General features: G+C 31.3%; 1 protein-coding gene across 2 annotated transcripts; it reads right to left on the minus strand.

Moving 5' to 3' along the window:
* Positions 1 to 4,083: 4,083 nt before the first annotated feature.
* LOC108335809 (uncharacterized protein At4g28440) lies at positions 4,084 to 11,827 on the minus strand. Of its 2 annotated transcripts, none has more exons than XM_017571979.2 (3): positions 11,698 to 11,827; positions 11,034 to 11,266; positions 4,084 to 4,530 (listed from the first exon to the last, which is right to left on the minus strand). In XM_017571979.2, exons 2-3 carry the CDS (start codon positions 11,254 to 11,256, stop codon positions 4,340 to 4,342), a joined length of 414 nt encoding a protein of 137 aa, XP_017427468.1. In that variant the 5' UTR covers positions 11,257 to 11,266; positions 11,698 to 11,827; the 3' UTR covers positions 4,084 to 4,339. The 2 variants fall into 2 exon arrangements, with proteins under 2 accessions (XP_017427468.1, XP_017427469.1); XM_017571980.2 differs by having other exon boundaries at positions 11,576 to 11,714.
* Between the last annotated feature and the right edge of the window lie 12,435 nt (positions 11,828 to 24,262).

Genomic DNA, 24,262 nt, shown 5'->3' on the forward strand with positions numbered 1-24,262 from the left:
TCTGAATACTCAACATCCAATCCATTTATAAATGAATATTAAAATATCTGTTAAACGCAACATTTAGATAATAAATATCCACAATATCAACTATTCTTTACGAATTATACAGATTTTTTTACCATCCTAAGCATTACTGTTTATTACCACCAGCTATAGTTTTCGCCAATTTTAATTAACCAATTAAAACCAAACATGTTTTGCAGTCTTTACTGCGATTCTAGCCGTGCATCCTTGGATTTATCTTCCTTAATAACTGTTGATAATTTACAGTGTAGTATTTATGTTTTATTCTTATAAGTTTAATTTTAATTGTGCTACAATAATTACTAAAAACAATAGAGTACTTATTAAAAAGTATGAAAATTAATATTTTTAATACATATTATTATTGTGATTGTTAATAATAAAATTTTCATATATTACTTTGTTACAAAATATATTTCTTTAATCATTACTTCCATAAGACAGTAAAAGTAAAATAACTTTTATTTTAGTCTTTGAAAATGTTACTGTTATTTTTTATTGCACAACCACTCTCACCCAAACCGAAGGCCATTATTGGCTAAACAATAAATCTCCAACAATAAAAGTTGTTACTGTCTTGTCACATCCTTATGCAACTCATGCTATTATGTTGCTAATTCTTGTAATTTCAAATGCTAATTACAATTCGGATATGAATAATGTTTTTTATAACTCGATGTATAAAATATATATATATATATATATATATATATATATATATATATATATTTAAAAATATTGGTGAATATTTAAAAATATATATTTTATAAATTTTTAAAATAAAATCTAAATAAAATTATAAAATAAAATATAATATAATATAAATTAAACTAAATATAAATATAATTTTAATTAAGTTTAATCTAATAAAATATAAATTAAATTTAAAATATCTATGCATGTATATATTAATTATATATCACATATTTTATCCGTAAATATTTACAAATATAAATATTTTTATCATTCTTAATTATAACAATTTAATAAAATTAAATAAGTAGGAATTAAAAAAAAAAAGTTAGAACTACCATATTAAAAAAATAATATAAGTCAAAAATCCCCAAAATTATTGTTTAAGTATTTTGGTATAAAGACCTACACATTTAGACATTTAATATGTAATGCATCACTCTCGTGTGATTTGTAATTGTTTTCATTTTTTTTCTTCAGCTTGTTTTTGTTTATAATTCTCCTATAAATTGAATCGTTGGGAATATTATCCACAGCCAAAAGTATCCAATATCCTCAATAAGACTTACGTAAACAATTTTGCACTTTTGATTCTTACATTTACCAAGTGAAAGAGTAATAAAAAAAATGAGACTTTTGATTAAAAAAGAACATGACTTGTATACAAGTATAAGGTAATGATAAGAGTGAATAAAACTAAAATGGCATACCCCATTAGGTAAAGCTTTAGCATTAGTTAGAAACCCTAAGTGAGCTCTAGCCTAAACAATGTAGAAGACATATATGGTTAAACCTATTTCGTTTATCTCATCCTAATGTCGGTATCTATTTGTCCCGAATCAACTATACAAACTACATATTTTAAGGTGGTAGTTATGAGGCACCACTCACTACCTTCCAAAATTTTCACCAACATTACCAATTTCATATGCAACTATCATGACGTTCATCACTCGTCACATTTTGTTGCCTATGAAAACCTTTCTTTCTGCTTTTGTTTCCATCCATTCCTCTTCTTCGTCAACGATCTTCTTCTCTTTTTCATTACATTTTCCTTTGTATTAGCCATGTGAGTGAGTGGTCCTTTTGCTTGTTCAAAGGGTATCATGATAACGTATGGAGCTTGAGTCACTTTGGTACAAAGACAAATTAAGATGGTGTGTGGTATTATAAATTAGTGTAGGACCTACTATTCCAGCATGCCCACTTGTTTTTCATCCTTTCTTCTCTACAACTAAGCCACTATCTCCTAAAAGGTAGGTATGTATGGTACATGAACATGGATACACCATGCTTTCATTTTCTTCTTAAATGTCTCTACTTACAACCCTTGTATACTCACCTTAATTAAAATATTGCCTTAATCACACCCTTCATGCCTTATCTTCCTGCTTATATTAATTGTACCCTTTAAATTCTTTATTGGATATTTTGGTATTATTTTCCCTTTAACATTAAAACTATAATGATATTAACCTATTAAAATCTTTTTTCGAATTTAAGTATACGAGAGAAGAAAGTAACATATAAAAGTGAAGACTCGTTAATTCATTATTTTAAACTTTTTTAACGTCAATCCTGATGTGAGTAAACTCAGATCTATTTTTTTAGAAAACCCTCTTTTTCGATAAACTTAACACCACTAAGTGTTAATTTTGTAAACATTTGTTAAGTGGAGTACTTTCTAACATTCACAACATTGAGAGTATAGTAACTCATGTGGGTGTTCTTGTTTCACCTGAGTAGAGATGATTGACTTGGTGTAGGGTATGGTTTGCTTAGACCAGAAGCCCAAAGATAAGTCCTTAGTGGTGCCTCACATTATCATTCTCAACACAATGAAGAATGTTTCATGACTTGTGTTGAATTATTAGTTTTGGACAGCCCCAACAGTTCACACACTCCATTCTTGATTAAAGTATGCAACTTTATTCAGACCAGAATATGCATAATCATCACATGCTAGTAAAATTCTGTTAACTGACGCTTTGGATTCTCGTTTGCAGGACCTTGAGTTTCAAAAGAAATTGTCAAATCATTTTATTTATTTTTTTGCATTATAACCAGTTGCAGCAATACACATAACGTAATTTTGCACATTATCCCACTAGAACATTACTGGATGTTTATTACTCGTCCACATTTGCACCAAATAATTAGTCTTCAAGTTTTATGTATTTTTAATTATTATAGTTAAAAAAAAACTTTTTATCGCTAGACTAAATGTAAATAATTAGCATAACTATTAAGACACAAAGTATTTTCATAAATAAAAACACATTTAAAACTAAGTTTATCCAAGATGTTCCTTTATTACATTCAATCTAGGACTTGAATTTTCTATCAGTAAGAGTACAAAATGGTAGTAGACCATCCTATTCTTAATCCACTAAAATCCGATTTGAGTCGATCCATTTCATCATGAATTGCCAATGACATTGGCCTGGCCTGCCGTCCCTTTTGTTTAGAAAAGCAAAAAAATTTAATCATTTTCCTGTTCAATTTTTAAATCAAATGTATAAAAGAAAAAAAAAATATATATATATATATATACATATATATATATATACATATATATATATATATATACATATATATATATATATATATATATACATATATATATATATATATATATATATATATATATATATATATATATATATATATATATATATATATATATATATACACACACCCCTTTCCAATAAGTCCGACCCGATACTCAAAACTGAATACCATCCAAAAGTTCAACCTAAAGTTATGGACTCAATTAAATTCACTCTGATTTCATTTTAAATTTTATTGATAAATCCTGCTGTATAAGAAATTTAATAGATAGTTATTATCTCTGTGATATTTATTTTAATTTTTATTTTAAGATTAGAAAAATAAAAACAATTTGTAATTATTTCATCTATAAATAAAGCACTAACTCTCATGTCCAAAAACGGAACTATTTTGACCTAAAGATAGTATAAACTTTGAAATCAAGAGATTTTGATAATTTTTGTCTTCGGTAAAATATATATAATCATCTAATCAGGGAAAAAGTTTAAGGGATAATCATAACAAAAATAAAAGTATTTGTATATAGTTTAAGAAAAACATGATAAAATGGAGAGAGGCCCAACTTGACAGGGCAGCACCCAGCAGGGGTTAAAGAGGTTATTGGTAAGTCAGAATGTGCAACCCGTGTTGTTTGAACAGGTTATCAAGATCACGATAAAGATTGAGGTTAAACATGGATTATATCAAGTATAAACACCCACCAACCATACATAATACTTAGATAGATATAATCCATGGTAGATGAAGATAGATATAATCTAAAATGTCAATAGATAGCACAACAAAAAAGTATGATCTGAAAGCCAGTTCCCATTTTTTTGCTGCACTTACACATGCATCTGTTCAATGGTTGAAGCTACAAGATTCATAGTTTGCTGCAACAGTAAGAAGCAACTGTTGATACTACTGGCTTCTCAAATCCTATTCCTAGACTAAGGTGAACTGTGAAGAGCATGATTAGATGTCTCGGATACAAAATGAAAGAAAGCTAGATTTCTTTGCTGGATTTGTTTTATTCTCATTAGAAATTCCAGGATGTCCCAACAAGTCATTCTACAACAACATTCACAAGTTCATACTCGATGAGAGACAAGTTGTTATCTTCCTTAACAGTGAAACTAGCAGGTTCTTTCACTTCCACTCGGCCCCACTTGTCCACAGCAAGCCTCATTGATCCTTTGAACATGTCAATTTTGGCATTTCGCAGGATCACAGTAGCACCCTCTTCCATCAAATCCACTGAACATAAACAAAATTGGAAACATGACAAAATGTTCATCATCTCAGCCAAAAATACAATACTCAACTTATTCCAAATCAATACTTTAAATATTCGTTTAGATTGCAATTTAATTTGAAAATTCTACATAAATTATTTTCAAGATTGTTGTTCAACTTCCAACCTAAAACATCAGTTTAACTTTCATGTTTGTTAAAATGGAATACAGGAACATGTATTACTTGAGGTCTTAAACACCTCTACACTTACATTTATAGAAAACAAAATAACTAACCACACTCCTTTCCAACTCACTCTTAGTTGGAACACACTTGAACACAACTCATACACACATAAGTCATACACAATAACCAATAGTTATAACACTCCCCCTCACGCTGGAGCATACAAATTGTATGAACCAAGCTTGGAATAATTGAACTCGGTTTTGAACTGGATGATTTGTCTTCAAGAGTGTGAGGCAAACAAAGATGGGTTATCACATGTCAATGAACTAACAGCAGCTTGTGAAACTTCAACTTCAAAAGTGGATGAAGGAGAGCAGCGGTGGACAATGACAAACTGCAAGGACTGAATCCCCATCAATGATGAATGAGTGACGGGATCTGCAGTGGCTGAAAGCTATAAAACTGCAGGGACTACACTAAATCCCCATCAATGATGGATGGGTGATGGGATCAACAATAGTAAAAGCTACAAAACTGCAGGGACTACACCCATGCTAAACTGCCATACTTGGTTTGCAGGATGGGTGATGGGATCAACAATAGTAGCTGAAAGTTACAAAACTGCAGGGACTACACCCATGGTGGACTGACATTTCCTTTGCAGTGTTGTCTTGGAACGATACTCCCCCTCAGTGTGAACGGCATGGCGGAAACGGTGAAATTGTTGACTGAGATTGGAAGTATCACAGTTGCTGGTCCGAAGATCAAAAAGATTTGCAATCTTAAGAAATTGACAAAGCGGCACATATAGTGAGAAAAAGGCAAGAACAGCAACACAGAGGCGAAACCCCCTACGGCAGAGCTGGAGGATGACGAAAGCGGAAAAAGGTAGGACTAGGCACTGGTCCATCAACGGCGGAGACGAAGACAGACAAAGATGGCAGCAATGGCTGCTTTGGAGGGTCTGAACAGAGAGAGGGAGGTCCGGCGAGACGACCGGCAGCGGCGCGGTTTGATGCCGACGCCGAGAAGGCGGCGCGTGATGAACACGCGTCCGAGATCTACCGGAGAGAGGAGGCGCGTGACGGCGCATGCGGGCGAGACAGAGACGGCGACCACCAGGGTTAGGTCGCGCTTGAAGAGACGGTCCAGATCCACTAGACACTGGTCGGAACTGTGACGATGGCCGACGAGAAGGCGGCACGTGACAAACACGCACCCGAGACTAGCTGAAGACAAGCGGCGCGTGGAGGCGCGTGAAGAGGAGTCTGGTCTTGACTCCGACGAGGTTGGCCGTCGCTCGAGGAGACGGTCCAGATTCGCTGGTCACCAGTCGAAACCGTGACGCTGGCCGGCGTAGATTGGAGAGATCTGATGCTCGTGGCGACGCGTGAGGGAGAAGTAGCTTCCGAAACTGACGTGGTTGGTCGTCACTCAAAGAGACGGTCCAGATCCGCTGGTCACCCGTCGAAACTGTGACGGTGGCCGGCGGCGGACAAAGGTTGGCGGAAGACAGTGCCTGGCGACGGCGGAGAGGGGCGATCGATTGGGTTGCGGCTCGCGACGGCTGACTGTTACAGAGGGAGTGTCTTTCTAGGATTCCCAGGAGACTTTAGGTCTCTTTGATTCTGGGTGCTGAGATTTAAGAAGAAGAGAAAATGGATCTTATGAAATTTTTAGGGGCTGCCGGCGGCCATGGCGGCCGGCCGCCGACAAACAGCAAGGATCACCAGAAGAGATCAGAGAACCTGCTCTGATACCATGTTAAAATGGAATACAGGAATATGTATTACTTGAGGTCTTAAACACCTCTACAGTTACATTTATAGAAAACAAAGTAACTAACCACACTCCTTTCCAACTCACTCTTAGTTGGAACACACTTGAACACAACTCATACACACATAACTCATACACAATAACCAATAATTCTAACAATGTTGAATACAAGTTGACAACTATTACGCTATTATTATCAAGGGAGAATTACAATACAATCTAACACTTACAAATATAAATAGTCATTGCAACGGAGTTATAAGTAAATAAGATTAGGCACTAGACCAAAATATGGACAGTAAGTAACAACAGGGTAGATAAAGGGAAGAGAAACTAAGTGAGTATCAGAATTTCCGAGGGAAACATGTGTAATTATGTTGAAGAGAAGGTGATTAAAAGGAGAAAGAAACAACAGGGTAGATATGACTAGAGAAGAAAAGGGCATGCGGTTGGGCTAGAGATTTTGTGCATCTACAGAACTCGGGATCTTTTATTTTCTGCATTTATTTGTGCAGGGAACTGGTCTCGTTACTTTCAGGGGAAAAAATCGGTTCCAATTAATTTTAGCATTTCAAACCACTGATTTGGTTATTTTTTTCCTAAATGGTAATTACTTTTTTCTATTATTTATTAAATTTAAGTTCTCCGTCATATATGATCCCTATAATATCATGAGAATACTGAACTTTTTCTATTAGTGAAAGTAATGGTCCAAAAACACATTCCACACTTCCACTATCATGAAAAAATGACAGTCTTAATGTAAAAGAAAGCAATCAGCAGGCATACACTTCCACTTCATGCTTGCTACTCTTTCTTTCAAAACTTCGCATCTGTAAACATAGTTTCTCTTTTAGTTCTACACTTATCAGACCTCAGCCATAGGGAGAATTCAAAAGCAGGAACAAGTAATAAACAGGAATAAGCAATATTGCATCTGCAATTCTGCTTCATTCCTTAATGTTAGCAAGGAAGAGAGCTTGTTCGTTTCTAACTTTCTTCTCAAACTCTCTTCACCCGCTCCCATTCCCCAAAGAACCTCAACTTAATTTGTTTCTGCTCACAGCTTAAGTAATAGATATATCCAAAAGAGCATACAAAACGTTGTTAGAAACTGGAACACACATTATTTCCTGATTATCCTAGACTGTGTAAGCCCAATTCAACCCTAAAAGTCATTCTTTAGTAGCGATACAAAACCCATACAAACAGTAGTTATATAAACTCCTGAGTTGGAAAAAACAATACTCACATGTCAAGCAAGTGCACAAGGAATTGGTTATATATCATTTTCCCACCAATTTCACATATATGACTAAAATTGTAAAGCCTTGCTAAACTTCACAACAACAATAACTGAGAAACAAAGAAATTGAATAAAATTGCATTTCAAGTATTCATTAAGATAAACAAAAAACCACAACCAGGACTTATCTTACTATTTAAAATGCCAATAATAAATAAGATAAAAAAGCTGTTCTAATCAATAATAATCCCACCATTGTTGAGAATTTGAGTTCTTGTCTTCAGTTGCAATAATATAGCGAAAAGCATAAAACTCAAGAATTACATAATATAAACTATCAAGCATGTCCCCATGGCCTGAAGAAGTGAAATAGAGAGGGAATACATAATGAAACTTTTAACTAAAGCAAGAGTTTAAAAAGCGTTGTCAATTACGAAACTCAACAAAACTAAACCAAAGTCTTCAAAACTGCACATTGATCGGCTTCAATTGTGGTCAAATCAGTATAACAATATAAATATTTATAATATTATAATATAACAAGCAATAAACTAATGCAAAATAAATTAGGTAAAAATTAAAAGAAAAATAGAAATTTATATGGATGTAATGATTCATACATAGTAAAAAAACAAAAAAAAAATAGCAATCTATAGATAGATCTTACATATAAACCTAAGATCATTTAATTATTTTAAACATGTTTTAGAATAAAAAATAAAAATATTTGAGGCAAAGTTTAATCAGTTTTTTGCAGTGGTTCTTACCTGGCTTTGGATACCTTTTAACTAGTCTTTTTCTCCACCATTTTTTTTATGTTGTTTAGATAAGTGACCTAACTAATTCCCAATTGAATCAGCCAGTTAAGTTTTAGTAACTACACTAAAACACTGTACAAATTCTAGACAACCACTCTTAAACAAAAATATTACCGATGAGACCTTGATATATTTTAGTTGAACCAAGAAAGTAGTATAAACCAGAATGCAATAACTTATAGAAAAAAATAACACAAAGCTGGGCTTCTCTGCCCTAGATCCTGAAATGTAGTTTACCGGGAAAAAAAAATAAAAAAAAAAGACACAGGCAAAATATGGGAAGGCCCTGAATGACATTGTGTCTTTTGCTATCATTCTTCCCCCAATTACATCATTTTTTCATTTCTATATCTCCCTAGTACTTCAAGTCTTACACCTTCTCTGAGTTCAAGGAAAATAACCATACCATACAGAAGCAAAGAAACATTTCAACATTAGAAGGGAGGAAAATCTATCATTTTTTTTTATATTTATCGTTGAATCATTTATCACCGACAGTGCAGGATACATAGCACAAAATTTTGCTTTATCATTGCAAAAGAGAAGTATGCCATCATATCCTCAAGGAGTAAAAATTCTCCATTACACATACGTGTACACCAACCAAAGGACATTAACACATGTCAACAACTGCAAATTTACTCAGATTTAACTAATTGTAGGACTGATCTACTCTAACAGGCATGTGAATGTACTCTTGATCGACAATATAGATTATTTGGCATATGGAACATTAACTATACAGCAACAGAAGTTTTATGATATTCATGTCATTTCTAAATACAACACATAATACACAAATAATTGGATAAAATAATCAAGACACTCACAAGAACCAAAAAAATAGATCACAGAGTGAATTGGGAGAGACCCTGAAACATATCAGAAGATTTAGATTACTAAAACTGCGTTTTCCTACAACTAAAAATTACCTTTTCCTTTGATAACTATATGTGTACGTTATATAGAGATCTTTCTATTGTTACCAAATGCTGCCAAACAGGAATTTGAGCTTTTTTAGTCGGATAACAAGTTAACAACAGACTGGTTTAAATATGCTAAACACAAATAAGAAAAGACAGATTATTCCTTATTTTATCCTAATTTCTATAAAATTTTGAGACAAAAAGTGTATATGGTTGATGACGTTACTGCAAGAAAATAAAAATGGACATTAATTAGGATATTTTGGGTACAAGAAACAAGAAAAACACGCAACAGCAATTACACTGATTCCTCTATTGCATAAATTTTTGCAGTTATTTAGATCATCTAGTGCACAATTAACTACAAACCTGGGACTTCCGGAAGACTTCATATGGTAAATTCTCTATAAAATTCCACTAACTGAATAAGTATATATCTTTTATAGAAGTTTCTTTTAAAAAGCAAATCTATAAACGTTCAAGACCAATGATGCACAGATACATTATGCATATCGGATACATATCATGTTTGATATGGAGGGTATGATACATATTTAAAAATATCTAAAAATTCATAAGACATAATAAATATGTAACTACAATTCTGCAAATCAAAATTTAAAACATCTTTCTTATATATTGCTAAATTAAATACAAAATTATAACCCATTGCATCATAAATTACTTTCTACCATTTACATATATGAATACTACCATAAATCGCATTCCTTTCTTAAAATCATTTACAAAGAGAACAATTTGTATATTTGGTATATCTAGGGACAATGTTTCTTCATCGCACATCCTTGTATGTTTCATATAGTTGCATTGAATTTTCATAAAATGCTTTGCAGACTTGACACTTCACCAAAACATATCAAATCCAAACACTTACATACTCCACCAAGCATCTCCTATTGTTCAATGAGGGACTTAGATCTACAATACTCAAATCCCTATCAGCACATCTCCAAGAGCCAACACCATCACACCTTCTCTACAACATTTCACTTGTTGACACTTCACTCAACTTAATTAGAATTTAGGCATCTCATTGGTAGCTCTTATATATTTCAGTACACCGAATATCTTATTCTACTTAAGTAGAATTTAGGCATCTCATAATAACAAGCAGTATCAGATATGTAAGAAAAAAACATAGAAGTGGTTTTGGTGATTTATACATCCAAAACTGCATAGATAAGCAAAGTGAAGTATCTGTTATAGCTCAGGACAATTCACCGTCAGTTCACGGTACATACCACAAGCAGTAACTACAGATGCACATGAAATTCACAGAATAAAGCAACTAATGCATGTCCCTGGACAGATGAATGTCCAGAACTAACCGACATCAAAACAGAAATGGAAATGGAAGATGGCCAAAAAATGGACAAAACAGGACACTAGACACATGACATGCACTTATTCAGTGCAAAACAACCAAATAAATAACGCCCCTTCACCCAGCCAAAGAAAAACACAATGAGAACAATAGAAAAACACCATGCAATGACAGAAAACATGAATATGGACAGCTTTGTGAAAGCAATAACACATATATACCTTGATCATTTCTGGCAGTGAATATGATCATTCCAGTCTCATCACCAACCAAACATTCAGCAATTCGCATTTGACGGGACTGAGGACCATCAGAACGACCTTTCTGCATCACCATCTTAGCATTGACCACTTTCACAGTTAAAGTGTGCCCACTTGTCCCAGGGCGAAGCTGATCCACCTTGGTGAATACGGGCTTCCTCAATCCTGATTTTGAATCTGCCATGCTTCAAATCCTACAAAAGCACAAGAACCTCCACTAAGACAGCATAAAACTGCAGAAAAACGCATTATTCCTCCCTAGAAAGACCTTAATACATAACTCAACCTCACCTAACCTAACCCCAGGTTGAAGGGGCAAGAAAGTTCAGAAATTTTCAATATCTCAGGAACATAAATTGATAATAATATCCGGTTAGTAAAAGGGTAGAGCATAAGATCCAAACTCATACCAATTTCTCAGTTCCATCAAACATGTTTAAGAAGTTTGAAATAACATTCTTATGAAAGAAAAAAAAAAGCAAAATAAATTCGAGAAACCCAACCGTCAAAAATGAAGTTCTTTCACAAGAAAACATGCATGAGTGGAAAGCAAACAAGCAATGAAGTGAAAAGTGACATGAAAATTGAAAGATATGGGAACAAGGGAAGGAGATTGGAATGCAACCTGAAAATGGTGTGAGGGAAGAGAAAGATGAGGAACTGAGACTCAGACTGAGATGTCAAGTTTTAATAAGTGAAAGGGATAGCTATAGTCGTCACTCATTTCCGCGTTTTGTCCTCAATTGAGCCACCAAATAGTTTAAGTTTAGGTTTAATTATTTTTCAAATCTATTATTTATTTATGTTACTGATTGAATTTCACTTTTAATAAAAATTTAATCAGTTTTTCAATCTTTTTTGATATTTTATTAATTACCACTTGCTTTAAGTATTTTTGTTAAACGGAAAAAGTATATTAATGTTATATTTGATAGTTGAAAAAATAGTTTAATACTATTTTTCATCCAATATTTATCAAAACTATTTAATGTGATTTTTTAAATATTTTAGAGTTAATGTTGTCTCTGTATTTATTAAAAATTAAAAGTTGATAGGGTTGAAATTAATACTGACAGTGTGAATAACAAGTGATATTATCTAATATTTAAGGTTATTCATATATTTTAGTGATATATTTTATTTATATCATCATATTCAAATTATAATTTGAGAGGATTGTTGTGTTATTTATTTTAAAGAATAAAGATGTGAAAGTGCATGTAAAGTTTTTAATGATTTGATGGATACGTTATTGGTTTAATGTTTTTGGTAGGTTATTATTTTCGTCCAAAATCTTAAATAAGTTTCATATTTGTTTGATGTTTTAATTGAGTTTTTATTTTTGTAAAATTAAAATAAATAGAGATCTTCCATCAAATTGGACAAATGATGTTTAAGATGACGTTACGCGGCACGCTGAGGGTATTGTTTAATCTGACGTATCATTAAAAATGTGTGTGAAGTGTATTTTGTATTAAAAAATGGAGTGCAAAAAGGAGAAATCAAATTTAATTAAGGATAAAGTGGGCAAAACAAATAAGTAACAATAGTAATAGTTGCATGCACATTTTCAAACAAAACCTAAGAAACTAGATATCCAAGTACAACCACGGTCACTACAAATTGCAAACAAAACATCAAACATTCAATCCAACACACAACAATGCACAAACCTAAAAGTCTCCATCTGGAGAATTTAAAAACCTGGAAATTCAACCCCAGATTTTCTTCATTCCACAAGCATACTCCATTAAACCGAACCATTCATTCCAAATCTGAATCCTTCGCCTCCTTGCTACAGAAACAAACCACACAAGTAGGGTTTCGGAGTCAGCAACTAAAGGAACGAAGTCCACAATCGGCGGTTCAGTGGCAAGAATCGAAGGAAGCAGAGGACGACTTATCGGACACGTTGTCGTTCTCCTCCTCACCCTGAATTCGTGTCAGCAAGGAGGCGCAGATTAAGGTTAACAACGGCGACAACCTAAGGGTTTGGTGGTGGCATGTTGAAGTGATTTGGGTTTTGTGTGTTTTCTGGCTTTGGGTTTGCAGGTCCGGTGATGGTGAGAATGATGGAGGTGTGTCGCGATGAAGGTTGGGCAAAGATGATGATGGTGATTTGGTTTCGCGACGACAATTTTTGCACGAGTTGCATTTCTGTATTATAGTTGCAGGTGGTGACTAATGGTGGCATGGTGGCCTGAGAGAGGAGATTCTGTGGCAGTGATGCATGGTGTTGAGAAGTTTGATAGTTGTTGTGTGGATAGTTGGTGAGGTAGTGGCGGTGGCTAGGGTTATGGTGGCTGCATAAAGAAACGAAAAGGAATTATGGTTTTAGAAGTGGAAGACGATGTTGATTAAGCAATTCTTCCAATTTTTTAATTCAAAAAATAAGAAATTACACGTTACAAAAATCTAATTATTGTAGATATCATGCCACTTCATTTAAAATACTCTTGTCAGCATGTCACGTAATGGTCTCTTAAACGGTGTTTGTCCAATTTGACGAAAGACCTCTATTTGTTTTAATTTTATAAAAATAAGGATCTAATTGAGATACCAAACAAATAGGGACCTATTTGAGATTCTGAACGAAAATAGAAACTTACCGAAACATTAAACCTATTAAATGTGTATCATTATAAGGTTTTCCAAAGAGTGTTTGAATAAATAAAAATATAATCTATAAAAACAGCTATAGAATGATATAAAAATAGAAGAAAAATCTTATTAGTATATATTCATAAGAGCATTAGTCATATCAAAAGAGATATTCATAGTCATACCTGGTTTTGAATGAAATTTTGTGTATGTCTTGTACTTTTACTTTAATATCATCTTGTTCTCAAATCTATTTTAAAAAACACAAAAGTTATTATAAATGGTTTATCAAGTCATTTATTTTAGGGATAGATATTTCTTCTTTATGGTAAATTTATTTAATTCACGATAATCCATTCATAACCTAAAACATTTATCTTTCTTCTTAATGAACAAAACTGAAACTCCCATTATAACAGATAGATGAACTATTTTTCAAGTAACTCTTCCAATTGTCTTTAATTTTGTTAGCTTAAAAGATAATATCTTATGTGGTGTTATAAAAATTGGTCTTGTTTCGGACATTAAATCTATTGAAAATTCAATTTCTTTGTTGAATGAAAAACCAAAAATATTTTTTGGAAAAACTTTAGGACAAAATTAAACAAGTGCTACATTTTTTTAATCAATTTCCTATTTTATTTCCATAAAAAACAATTTAACTTGGAAGATAATTAGTTCTAATTGAGATCAAGATAAACAAACTAAGTTTAGAAGGATATTTCTATTACAAAGGTAAACAAATAAAATAATAAATATAGAAATCAATTAATATAACAAAAAAAAAACAAATCAATACATAATTGGAAATAAATATACATAAATAAGAAACATCATAAATAATGATAAATATAAATAAATAAAGATAAATATAATTAAATAAATAGGATTCACTTGTAATAAGAATAAAATTAAAAACACTTCACTTATAAATAAATTTTCGTATGAATAAATAATAAATAAATAAAAAGATAAAATAATAAATGTTTCCTTTCCTTACTTTATTATTACACAGGAAGAACATTTCTTTCTTTTCCTTTTTCTCCTCACTCTTTTCACCTTCTCTGTCTACTTTTTCTTCCTTCTCTTTTTTACTGTTTTATTTCTCTCTACTTTTACTTATACTATGTCTTGGTAACTTACCTTTTTAGCACAAACTTTAAATTTTTTATTACTGCCATCTTATCATATAGAATTAAAAAAAATCTTATCTCTCTCTCTATGTATATATAAAGATTTTTTCATGATACTAATATTTCTATTTTTATTATTCTATTACTAAATTTAACTATTATTGTCATTTTAATAATAATAATATCATTATTCACTATTACTATTATTATTATCTTTAATAATAATAATATTATTGATTCATTAATTTTCCTAATTATATATATTATTAAAATATTTATATGTTTATAAATAATATATTGTATGTGGAGTGTATTGCATGGTAAATATTTAAATGTTACAATATCACTTTTTTTTTACATTTATTAAATGTTTTGTTTAATATGTGAAAGTTGTAAGATGCGAAAAAAATAAGAATTTTAAAAATAAAGTAGTTGAAAGAAAATAGGAGATATAATTTTAGTGGGTTTAGATATTAAAAAATATATTATTATTATTAGTTATTGTAGATATTTTAAATGATATATTGAGATATTATTATATATAATTAGATATTATGGTTAGATATTAATAATATATATTATTGATAGACTTATTATAATAAATTAGAATAAAATATATTATTATAAGTGAGAAAATATTAGAGATAGAGTTTGGTGGATTCATAAATATTAAGATAGAGAAATGAGTGTTTTGTTATTAGAAACCCTAGAAACTTTAAATCAAAGAGAGAAAATAAGAGGAAGAAAGGAGATAGGCGTTTTGAGAGAAGAAGAAGAGAGAGCGACGAGAAACTCTTAGTGTAAAGTAAGATTAGTGATGTTTTAGGATTGTATATAAAGCCTTATGATTGATCAAGGTATGGGGAAGCTTACCTTTGTTTGTTTGTTGTTGTATGCCATGAATTATTGATTATCTTGATTGGTTAATTTTAGTTTTAATGCATGTGTGCATAACTATGATTATGATTATCTATGGTTATTGTTGGTTAAGAGTTTGTGTATGCATGGGCACATGGTTTATGTAATATTTGTGATGGTTTTTTCCTATGAATGTATTATGCATGTTTTGTTGGGTTATCCCAACATAGGATTTGATGCTAAGAGAGAACAAAGTTATGATGCTTTCGGGTTTTCATGCAAATATATGTTGTAAATGTTGGGTTATTGGGTTCCCTTCCTATGTGGAGCATAGGCCAAATAATATAGACCATTAGGTCTTAATTTGTTTTAGTGGAGATGAGTCAGATTAGTAGGGCATATTAGAGTCATTTGAAGAGAGGGAAAAACCAAGTAAGAGAGAAAGGAAGAGAAAAAGTCATTCTCACATAACATAAAACCTGCATTGGTGTTTTCGTCGTTGTGAACTCGTTAACCGTTGGATCAGGCTGACTTTTAAACGATGGGTTCCAGACGTATGGTTCTTCGTTTTGACCGTTCGGATCGACAATCGAAGGTCTAGTTTGGGAGGAAATAGCCTCGCATCAGCAACTTTGTTTTGAAGAATTACATAAAATCTACACTGTGTTTTTGTTGTTGTGAAGTCGTTCACTGTTGGATCAGGATGATTTTTGAACACTGGGTTCCAGACGTATGATTCTCCATTCTGACTATTCGGATCGTCAATTGGAGGTATAGTTTGGAAGAAAATAGCCTCGCATCAGCAGCTCAGTTTTAGATAATTTTCATCTTCATTGTTCTCATTTGCAAGCATTATGCTTAGTTAGCTTGACTGATTGAAAACCCTATTTGATTACGTTTATCAAAGACTCTTTTTCACCCTACTATTGGGGTTATAACATGTCAATGATTAGATCTGGATTATTCAAGTGATGTATTATATGTGTTTGAGTACGTTTACATGGGTGTGTGATGCTTGAATGCATATATGATGTGTTAACTATGTTTCCACGTGATCTAGGATTAATGTATGTATGTTGGAATGCTTGAATCATGTCTAGGATTGTTTCAATTCGGCAATAATTGATTATCATTAGTGATAATCTATTATCTACACGTTGATTTTGAGTGCGATTTCGAGAATAATCGATTATCTAGGACGATAATTATTGAGATTGTTGATAGGGGGAGCACAGGATTAGCTGAACCCACAATCTCAATGATATTTGTGTTTTTGATTATGACAACACATAGTTAATAAAAACACATGTGTATGTACTATGTTACATGTTACATGCTTATATGCTTATTGTGTTATATTTGTATAAGCATAATTGTGAACATAATGTGTTGATTATTGCATACTACTGTGTTGGAAATGTGTTTTTATCTGTGTATTCATATTATGAGTTTTCGAAAATGAAAAACCATAGCCACCAAGCTTCAGCTGTCTGAACTTTTTAACTGTAGCAAAACAATAAGTTTTAAGTCGATTACATTGGTGGTGAAATCGGTTAAAACTCGTGTGTTTGCACAAATTATTTTCAAGTGTGCTACAATGAATTTTGAGAAGAAAAGTTTTCAAAAATATGCTAAGTGTTACTACTTAATCGGTTGCATGCATCTTGTATTCGACTAAGTTTGTTAAAGATTTGAAAAATGTTTCAATGCTTAACATAAATGTCACAACAGTCATCTTTTTAAATATGTTGACCAAGCATTTATTGCAAATCGATTACATTAATTGTGCTTTCAATTAATGCATTTGACTGTTGTTAATCTGTTATAACTATGAAATGCATTCGAATAGATTAATAGCGTAATCGATTAAAACGCGTCTGATTTGTCTTATACTATATATACACTCATGGTTTGATTTCTGTAAGAAGAATTGATCTTTACACTTTCATATCTTTTCAGTGTGCTTTTTGAAATCTTATAGAAGAGAGAAAAGCTCCAAGAATTGATCTTTACACTTTCATATCTTTCCAAGAATCAAGAATTACCATGGTGATAAAGTCTTGAGGATTTCTTGTGAAGCAAGATTGTGTGATTGGAAACGTTTGATCGTTCTGCACAAGAAGGTGCTTTCTACGTGATCAGGAAAAGCTTTGGCAAACGCTGAGAGTTATTGGTATTCCTTGTGGTGTATAAAGGAAGAAGAACGTGGTTCTTGACTTTGAGGGGGATCTCAAAGGGATTGACAGCAGAAGATGATTGTTCTTGCTGCTTGTTTGTTTTGTGTATTGCCTATACTTAGATTAATGAGTTAGAGAGGTGATTTACATTTTGACGTGAGGTTGCTGTAAAGCCCTTGATGTAAAAACTCAGATTTATATAGTGCATTGGCTTCTAACTCGGGTTGAGTGGAATGACACTGAATGCAGGCAGATTGGCCAAACCAGTATAAACTGCAGTGTTTGAATTTTCTTATCCCTTTTCTCTGCATTAAGTCGATTATACTGTCATTGCATTCGAATACGCTTATTGTTTCATTGCATACAAATTTACTTGCGATTCAAGAAAACTTTAAAGACTTCCTATTTTGTGAAAAAGATTTTATAAGCAATCATTTTTACACATCACCAATTCACTCTCCCTCTTGGTGTGAGAAACGAAACACTTCTTTCTTAACAATAATCGATTATCCCATCCTACGTGATGTTTCTGGGTAAATTTTACTAAGATAATCGATTATCTTAAGTGATATTATCACAGTGCATTTTGGTGAAAAATGGTGAATTTGATGAAGACTGGATGTGAACCAAGCCTGAGGAGCTGTAGAACATGATGATAATCAGAGATTGAGGTTAGTGGTTATGTTTAGGGTCAATTTGATTGGTGGTTGAGAGTGGAGCATGAGTGAGTTTTAGGATGTACCTAAGTGATGGTGGTGTATCTATGATGAACATGGTACTTGAGATGCTCCAAGTTATGTTATGTTGGTAGTGGTGTTACTATAATGGTTATAATAAGTAATTAACATGGGTGTGAAAGAGTGGATAGAACAAGGGTCTATGTGTGAGAGTTAGTGATGTCATCAAGGGTTAGAGATCAAAGATCGATGATCGAAGTTCAAAGATCGATGATCGAAGTTCAAGGATCGAGTAATTCAGTATGATTTGAATTATTTATGTTAGAAGATTAGGAATCTTATTGTTATTATTACTATGTATGAGGTGTTTGATTATGGTTGATATATTCAGAAGGTATGTATCTTGTTGTGTGTTTGATTATGATTGGTATAATAAGAAGATATGTATCATGTTATATGTTTGATTATGTTTGATATAATTAGTAAGCATGTATCTTGGTGTTATAATTATTTTATCGATAACTTACCACATACATGTTTGTGTTTGTGAATGATTTTATCGGTGATGATCCTATAATGTGTTATACATGAGCAAATAATGTTACAAATGTTTTATATGCGTGATTGACTCGAGAAAGGATGGGGAATAACCTTATGATTCATTTAAAATTATTTTGTTTTACAAGATTAAGAAAATATAATTAGAGTATTTCATTCGTTATTTTATTACTTGAGATAATGTAACTGAATATGGTTTTCTTTAAATACGTTTATGCGATATGATAAATTTTGAATTTTACCGATTTTTAATAACTCGTGACATATCAGAAATTGGGTGTTACTGAAGTAAATGTTAAAAATAAGAAATTTTCCTGTTCAAGGTACATTATTTTTCTTCCATAATTTACTTGATGACGACGTGTGTCCTTTTCATATACAATAAATATATCTTTAACCCATAAAATTGTATTTTCCATAAGTCCAAAAAAAATAATTATATAAAATAACATGACATACAATTTAAGATGCTTATAACTATATCTCTGAATATACCAATAGTGGGTTGAAATAAACATAAATATAATTTTTTAGTTGTCTTAAACCTCTATATCATAACAAATAAGGGTCATATATTTATATTTTGTACATATATGTGAAAGTAAGTTGTAAACCACTAATAATATAAGTCATAAACTAAAACTCATTTCATACAAATTTATTTTTAATGCTTCTTAAACAATTATTGTGTTTAATAATTGACAAATGTCTCGAATGATCATATTTTTTAGTTTCATATATATGCATTTAATGATTATATTTGTCATTTGTACTAGTAAACATATGTACAATCCTAAAATTATAGGAATATACCTTAATTAAATGACCTTTCATATCGATAGTGTGATATCTATACTATAGACACTATAATAATTTTTCAAATTTTTTCATATATAATGTATAATCATTATAATATAAGTGATTTTTTTTATACTTTATACTCATCAAATTTAATATCTTATGTAACATCCTATTTTAGTAGCATAAAACTCCTAAAACAGTTACAAAGATGATAATTACTAAGGAAAAACTAAATATTTATGAAGTAGAAGATTTTGCACCTGAAGAACAAAAACATATCTATGCTGCTACTTCACCCTTAATCTCGCACAAAAAGATGTTTCCCCTAAGCTCACATCATTTGAGGTGATCATTGCAAAAGAGAAAACATACATAGATAGACAAAGAAAAAAGTAAGGGTAAACTAATAATAAAAAGAATTCAACAAGATATATTAATATTATGTCATATATCACATTTCACCCAAAGTAAAACAACCATCCTAATCATGCCATAGTCCTAAACTTGACCATCAAGATATAGTATGAATGTCAAACTATGGTGGTGTAGTGGTAATACTATTGGGCCCCCTAAGCTACCAAACAAGGTTAGTCTGTAAACAAGAGTCTTTGACCTAGGTAAAGCCCATAGACTAGGACCTCCTATTACTTTCACCACATGCCTCATCCCTCTCTACTTGAAAATGGATGACCATTAAAGTGTCAGGATAAACCACCAATACTTAGCTCCATACATTCATACAAACAACACAATGATAACCACCCATAAGAATTTCCTCCTTGGAATTCTCTTTTGCACACTTTTCCATCCACATATATAATCTCATGTAAACACATTAAGAAATCTCATGAAATCAGTGCACAACCATTAAAGTAAAAGAACCAATTCAAGTAAAATTACTAAACAACCCAAAAACCATCTAGACAAGACTTACAAAGGTGACTCTCAGTGCCTTAACTACTGGAACCTAGCGCTCAGCGCCAGGGCCACTGGAAAGTGGCGCCCAAGCACCCCGACAGATGCACTCAACACCATATCAGCTGACAACACTTATGTTTTCATGGTTTGATGCACATAACACTTATTTCTACTGATCAAATTGGATCTTTAATCATTAGAGTAAATGTGAAAACACGTTTATAGGTAATATCATGTACTCCCTTGATCATTAGACCTAAAACTAAGTGCATTAAACCATTTGACAACTCCAAAAGTACCCAAACTCAAATTACACCTTCTCACACTAAATTCTGCAAACTAAAAGTTTGGACAAGTCCTAATGAATTCAATAACATATTCCAAAACCTCATTTTCATCTCAACCTCTGTACTTTAAGTTTTCACTAGTTAGAACCTCCAATTTGGACTAAAACGTGACGAAATAACAACATAAGAACCAAGTATTAGATCCACCTCAGATTTGGCCTAACTCAACCCCTAAACAAGTATTAAATGACTTAAGAACTTACCCTAAACTACTGGTTTTCCCATCTAACCATTTTCTCAAAAATTCCATTGCCACAACCCCTTAAAATACACTTTAAACAACATTGTAACACATCAAAATGACTACCACCCCATTCTAAACTACCTATCAACTTATTCTCACCGTAAACAAGTTACAAAAAACCAAATTAACAGATCTAAATCATAAATCCACACCTTAGACCAATATTTCATTAAATCATCTCTCAAACCTCCATTCTAGACCAAAATTAACCTATAATTCTACTTATACCTTTCCTCTTAACATTTTTACCAAAATTAACACCAATAACATCATACCAATTGCAGTCACAAGGTTACTCCAAGTTCACACATAAATTACACAGAGGATCAAGCATAATTCATTCATTATTCTCAATCAAACATAGTTAACACCAAAACAAGCATTTTATACATAGCCAACCCTATATACAACAACATACATACCCCGAGAGTCACAATTTCATACATTATAATTTAATTGAAATACAAACATTAACTTCCCTTACCTTTTTAGAAGATCAAATTGTTTTAGAAGTCCCTATACCTGCCTTCACAACTCAAAGAGCTCTATTTGTACCTATAGACAACATAATCATGATCAAGGTACACCGTCAAAACTACTGATCAATAAAGAACCTAAAAGAAGACTCAAAACATACATGTGATAGAGCGAACCCCGACATGCATTGGAAAACATGAAACCAGAGAAAAAGCATAAACAAACTTATTCTTTTTTAGAAACTGATCAGGTAGAGTTGAAAATCTCACCGCGAAGATCACACTGAGACTTCTGATCTTCAAACATATAAACAAGGTGCAAAAACCCTTAAAGACAAGACATAAGACTCTAGAAAAATATTTCTAGAGAGATGATGTATTTTAAAATAATGAAACTCGTTTATAATAATTTCATTTATATTAAAACTTTTTAATATTAAAATAACTGAGTCTCATTATTTTTAACCTATTACTCCTAAAATACCATTTTTTAAGTCTTCACATCTTATATATCTCATATTTTCATGTTAGTAAAATATTGCCTTTAGAAAATATGTTATGGTCTAGTCAAACAAATTTTTGTAAAGTTTTTGTTAGTTTACTCACTTTTTGCCTTATTTTTTTTTTAAACTTTTGTTAAATACTCGTTGCTCTGAAATGAAATTTTTTAATGTAACAAACAAATGTGTGAAATGAGTGCATTTTTTACATTGAAAAACATCATGTCCAACTTTGCAAACCATTTTCCATTTTCTTTATTTGATAGCCTATGGTAATCAATTTCAAATTAGATAAATTTTATTTTTGAAAGTTTTTGATTTCTAACAATATATTTTATTTTTAAATTAAATTTCAATATGTACTTAGGCTTAAATAATTTTTTAGTCCTAAATGTATTCGAGGTTTTCTTTAGTACACAAAACAAATTTTGTTATTATTAAGTCTTCTCCAGCTGATGACACAACCATTATCTTTCTAAGTCACTCTTCCATATTACTTCCATATTATATAATTTTATAATTCTATTTCTATAATTCTATAACTCTAGTTTTATAGTTTTATAATTTTATAGTTTATTGTTTTATATTTTTATAAATTTATTCATATCTATAATAATATAAAAATAATTTATCTTATTACACATTTTACTTCTTTGCATACCTCTTAATTTTTGTAATATTAATTTTTTGGTTTAATATTTTGGTAGGTGTTTTTTTTTCGTCTAGAATCTCAAATAGGTCCCCTAATTATTCGGTATCTCAATTAGGTCTTTATTTTTAAAAAATTGAAACAAATAGAGGTTTGCCGTTAAATTGGACAAACACTGTTTAAGAGGACCTTACGTGACATGCTGACAGTCACCTAAGCTAAACCTTCTCGCCTAGACGAGATATGCAGAAAATTGAAACACAAGTTTTGCTGATATGTTCGTTTTGCAAAACTTGTGTTTCAATTTTCTGCATATCTCGACCAGGCGAGAAGGTTATGATGTTTGTCCAATTTGACGAAAAATCTCTATTTGTTTCAATTTTTTAAAAATAAAGACCCTATTGAGACACGTAGGAGGGAATCTATTTGAGATTATGGACAAAAAAAGACCTACAGATACATTATCTTAGATAAGTTTTCTCACACTTCTTAGGATTTTTTTTTCCTTTATAACTTTCAAGTACTTTTCTTGTACATTCAATTTAAATTATAAATTATTTTTATAATATTAATATATTTTTTTATTTCCGTCTGTCTGCAATTTAAATTTCTTAAATAGTATCATAAATTTAAATAAGATCATATATATTAAGATTAAAAGTAAATATATATTAGTATGTAAGATAATAAAATTTAAATTTTAAATCAACAAAATAATATTTAAGGACCACAACAAAAGTTTGATTAATTCTGGTCTTTCTCTTAGCTCTGTTTTCAATCTACTTTACCATTTTTTTCTTTTTCTTTTAAGTTATTTCATTACACTAACAAAAACGTTAAATCAATGATTAATGAATTTAAAAATATTGTTCTCAACTTTTCAGCTTTAAATTAAATTTTTACCAGTAAATATTCTGTAAAAAATAACTGACGACACTAATTTGAAAGAAAGTAGGAGAGGTAACCAGATTTTTAACATTATTTTTTATTATTTTATATAAAACTTTGTAATTAATCAAATAAATTATTTATAAGTTTTATATTTTATTTTTAACATTAAAATTAACACATAATTAATATCTTATATATAAATTAAAATTTGAAAGTTTATCTAAACTCAATAAAATAATGTTAAAATTTTAATTCCGTACCGCCGTCTTTTATGGAATCGGGATGCGGTGATATAAATCCAGTCGAAGCCACAAACTTTGATACCTAATTCTAACATGTGGTGTCATATTAAGTAATAAA

This window comes from Vigna angularis, chromosome 10, assembly GCF_016808095.1.
Source record: "Vigna angularis cultivar LongXiaoDou No.4 chromosome 10, ASM1680809v1, whole genome shotgun sequence".
NCBI lineage: Eukaryota > Viridiplantae > Streptophyta > Magnoliopsida > Fabales > Fabaceae > Vigna > Vigna angularis.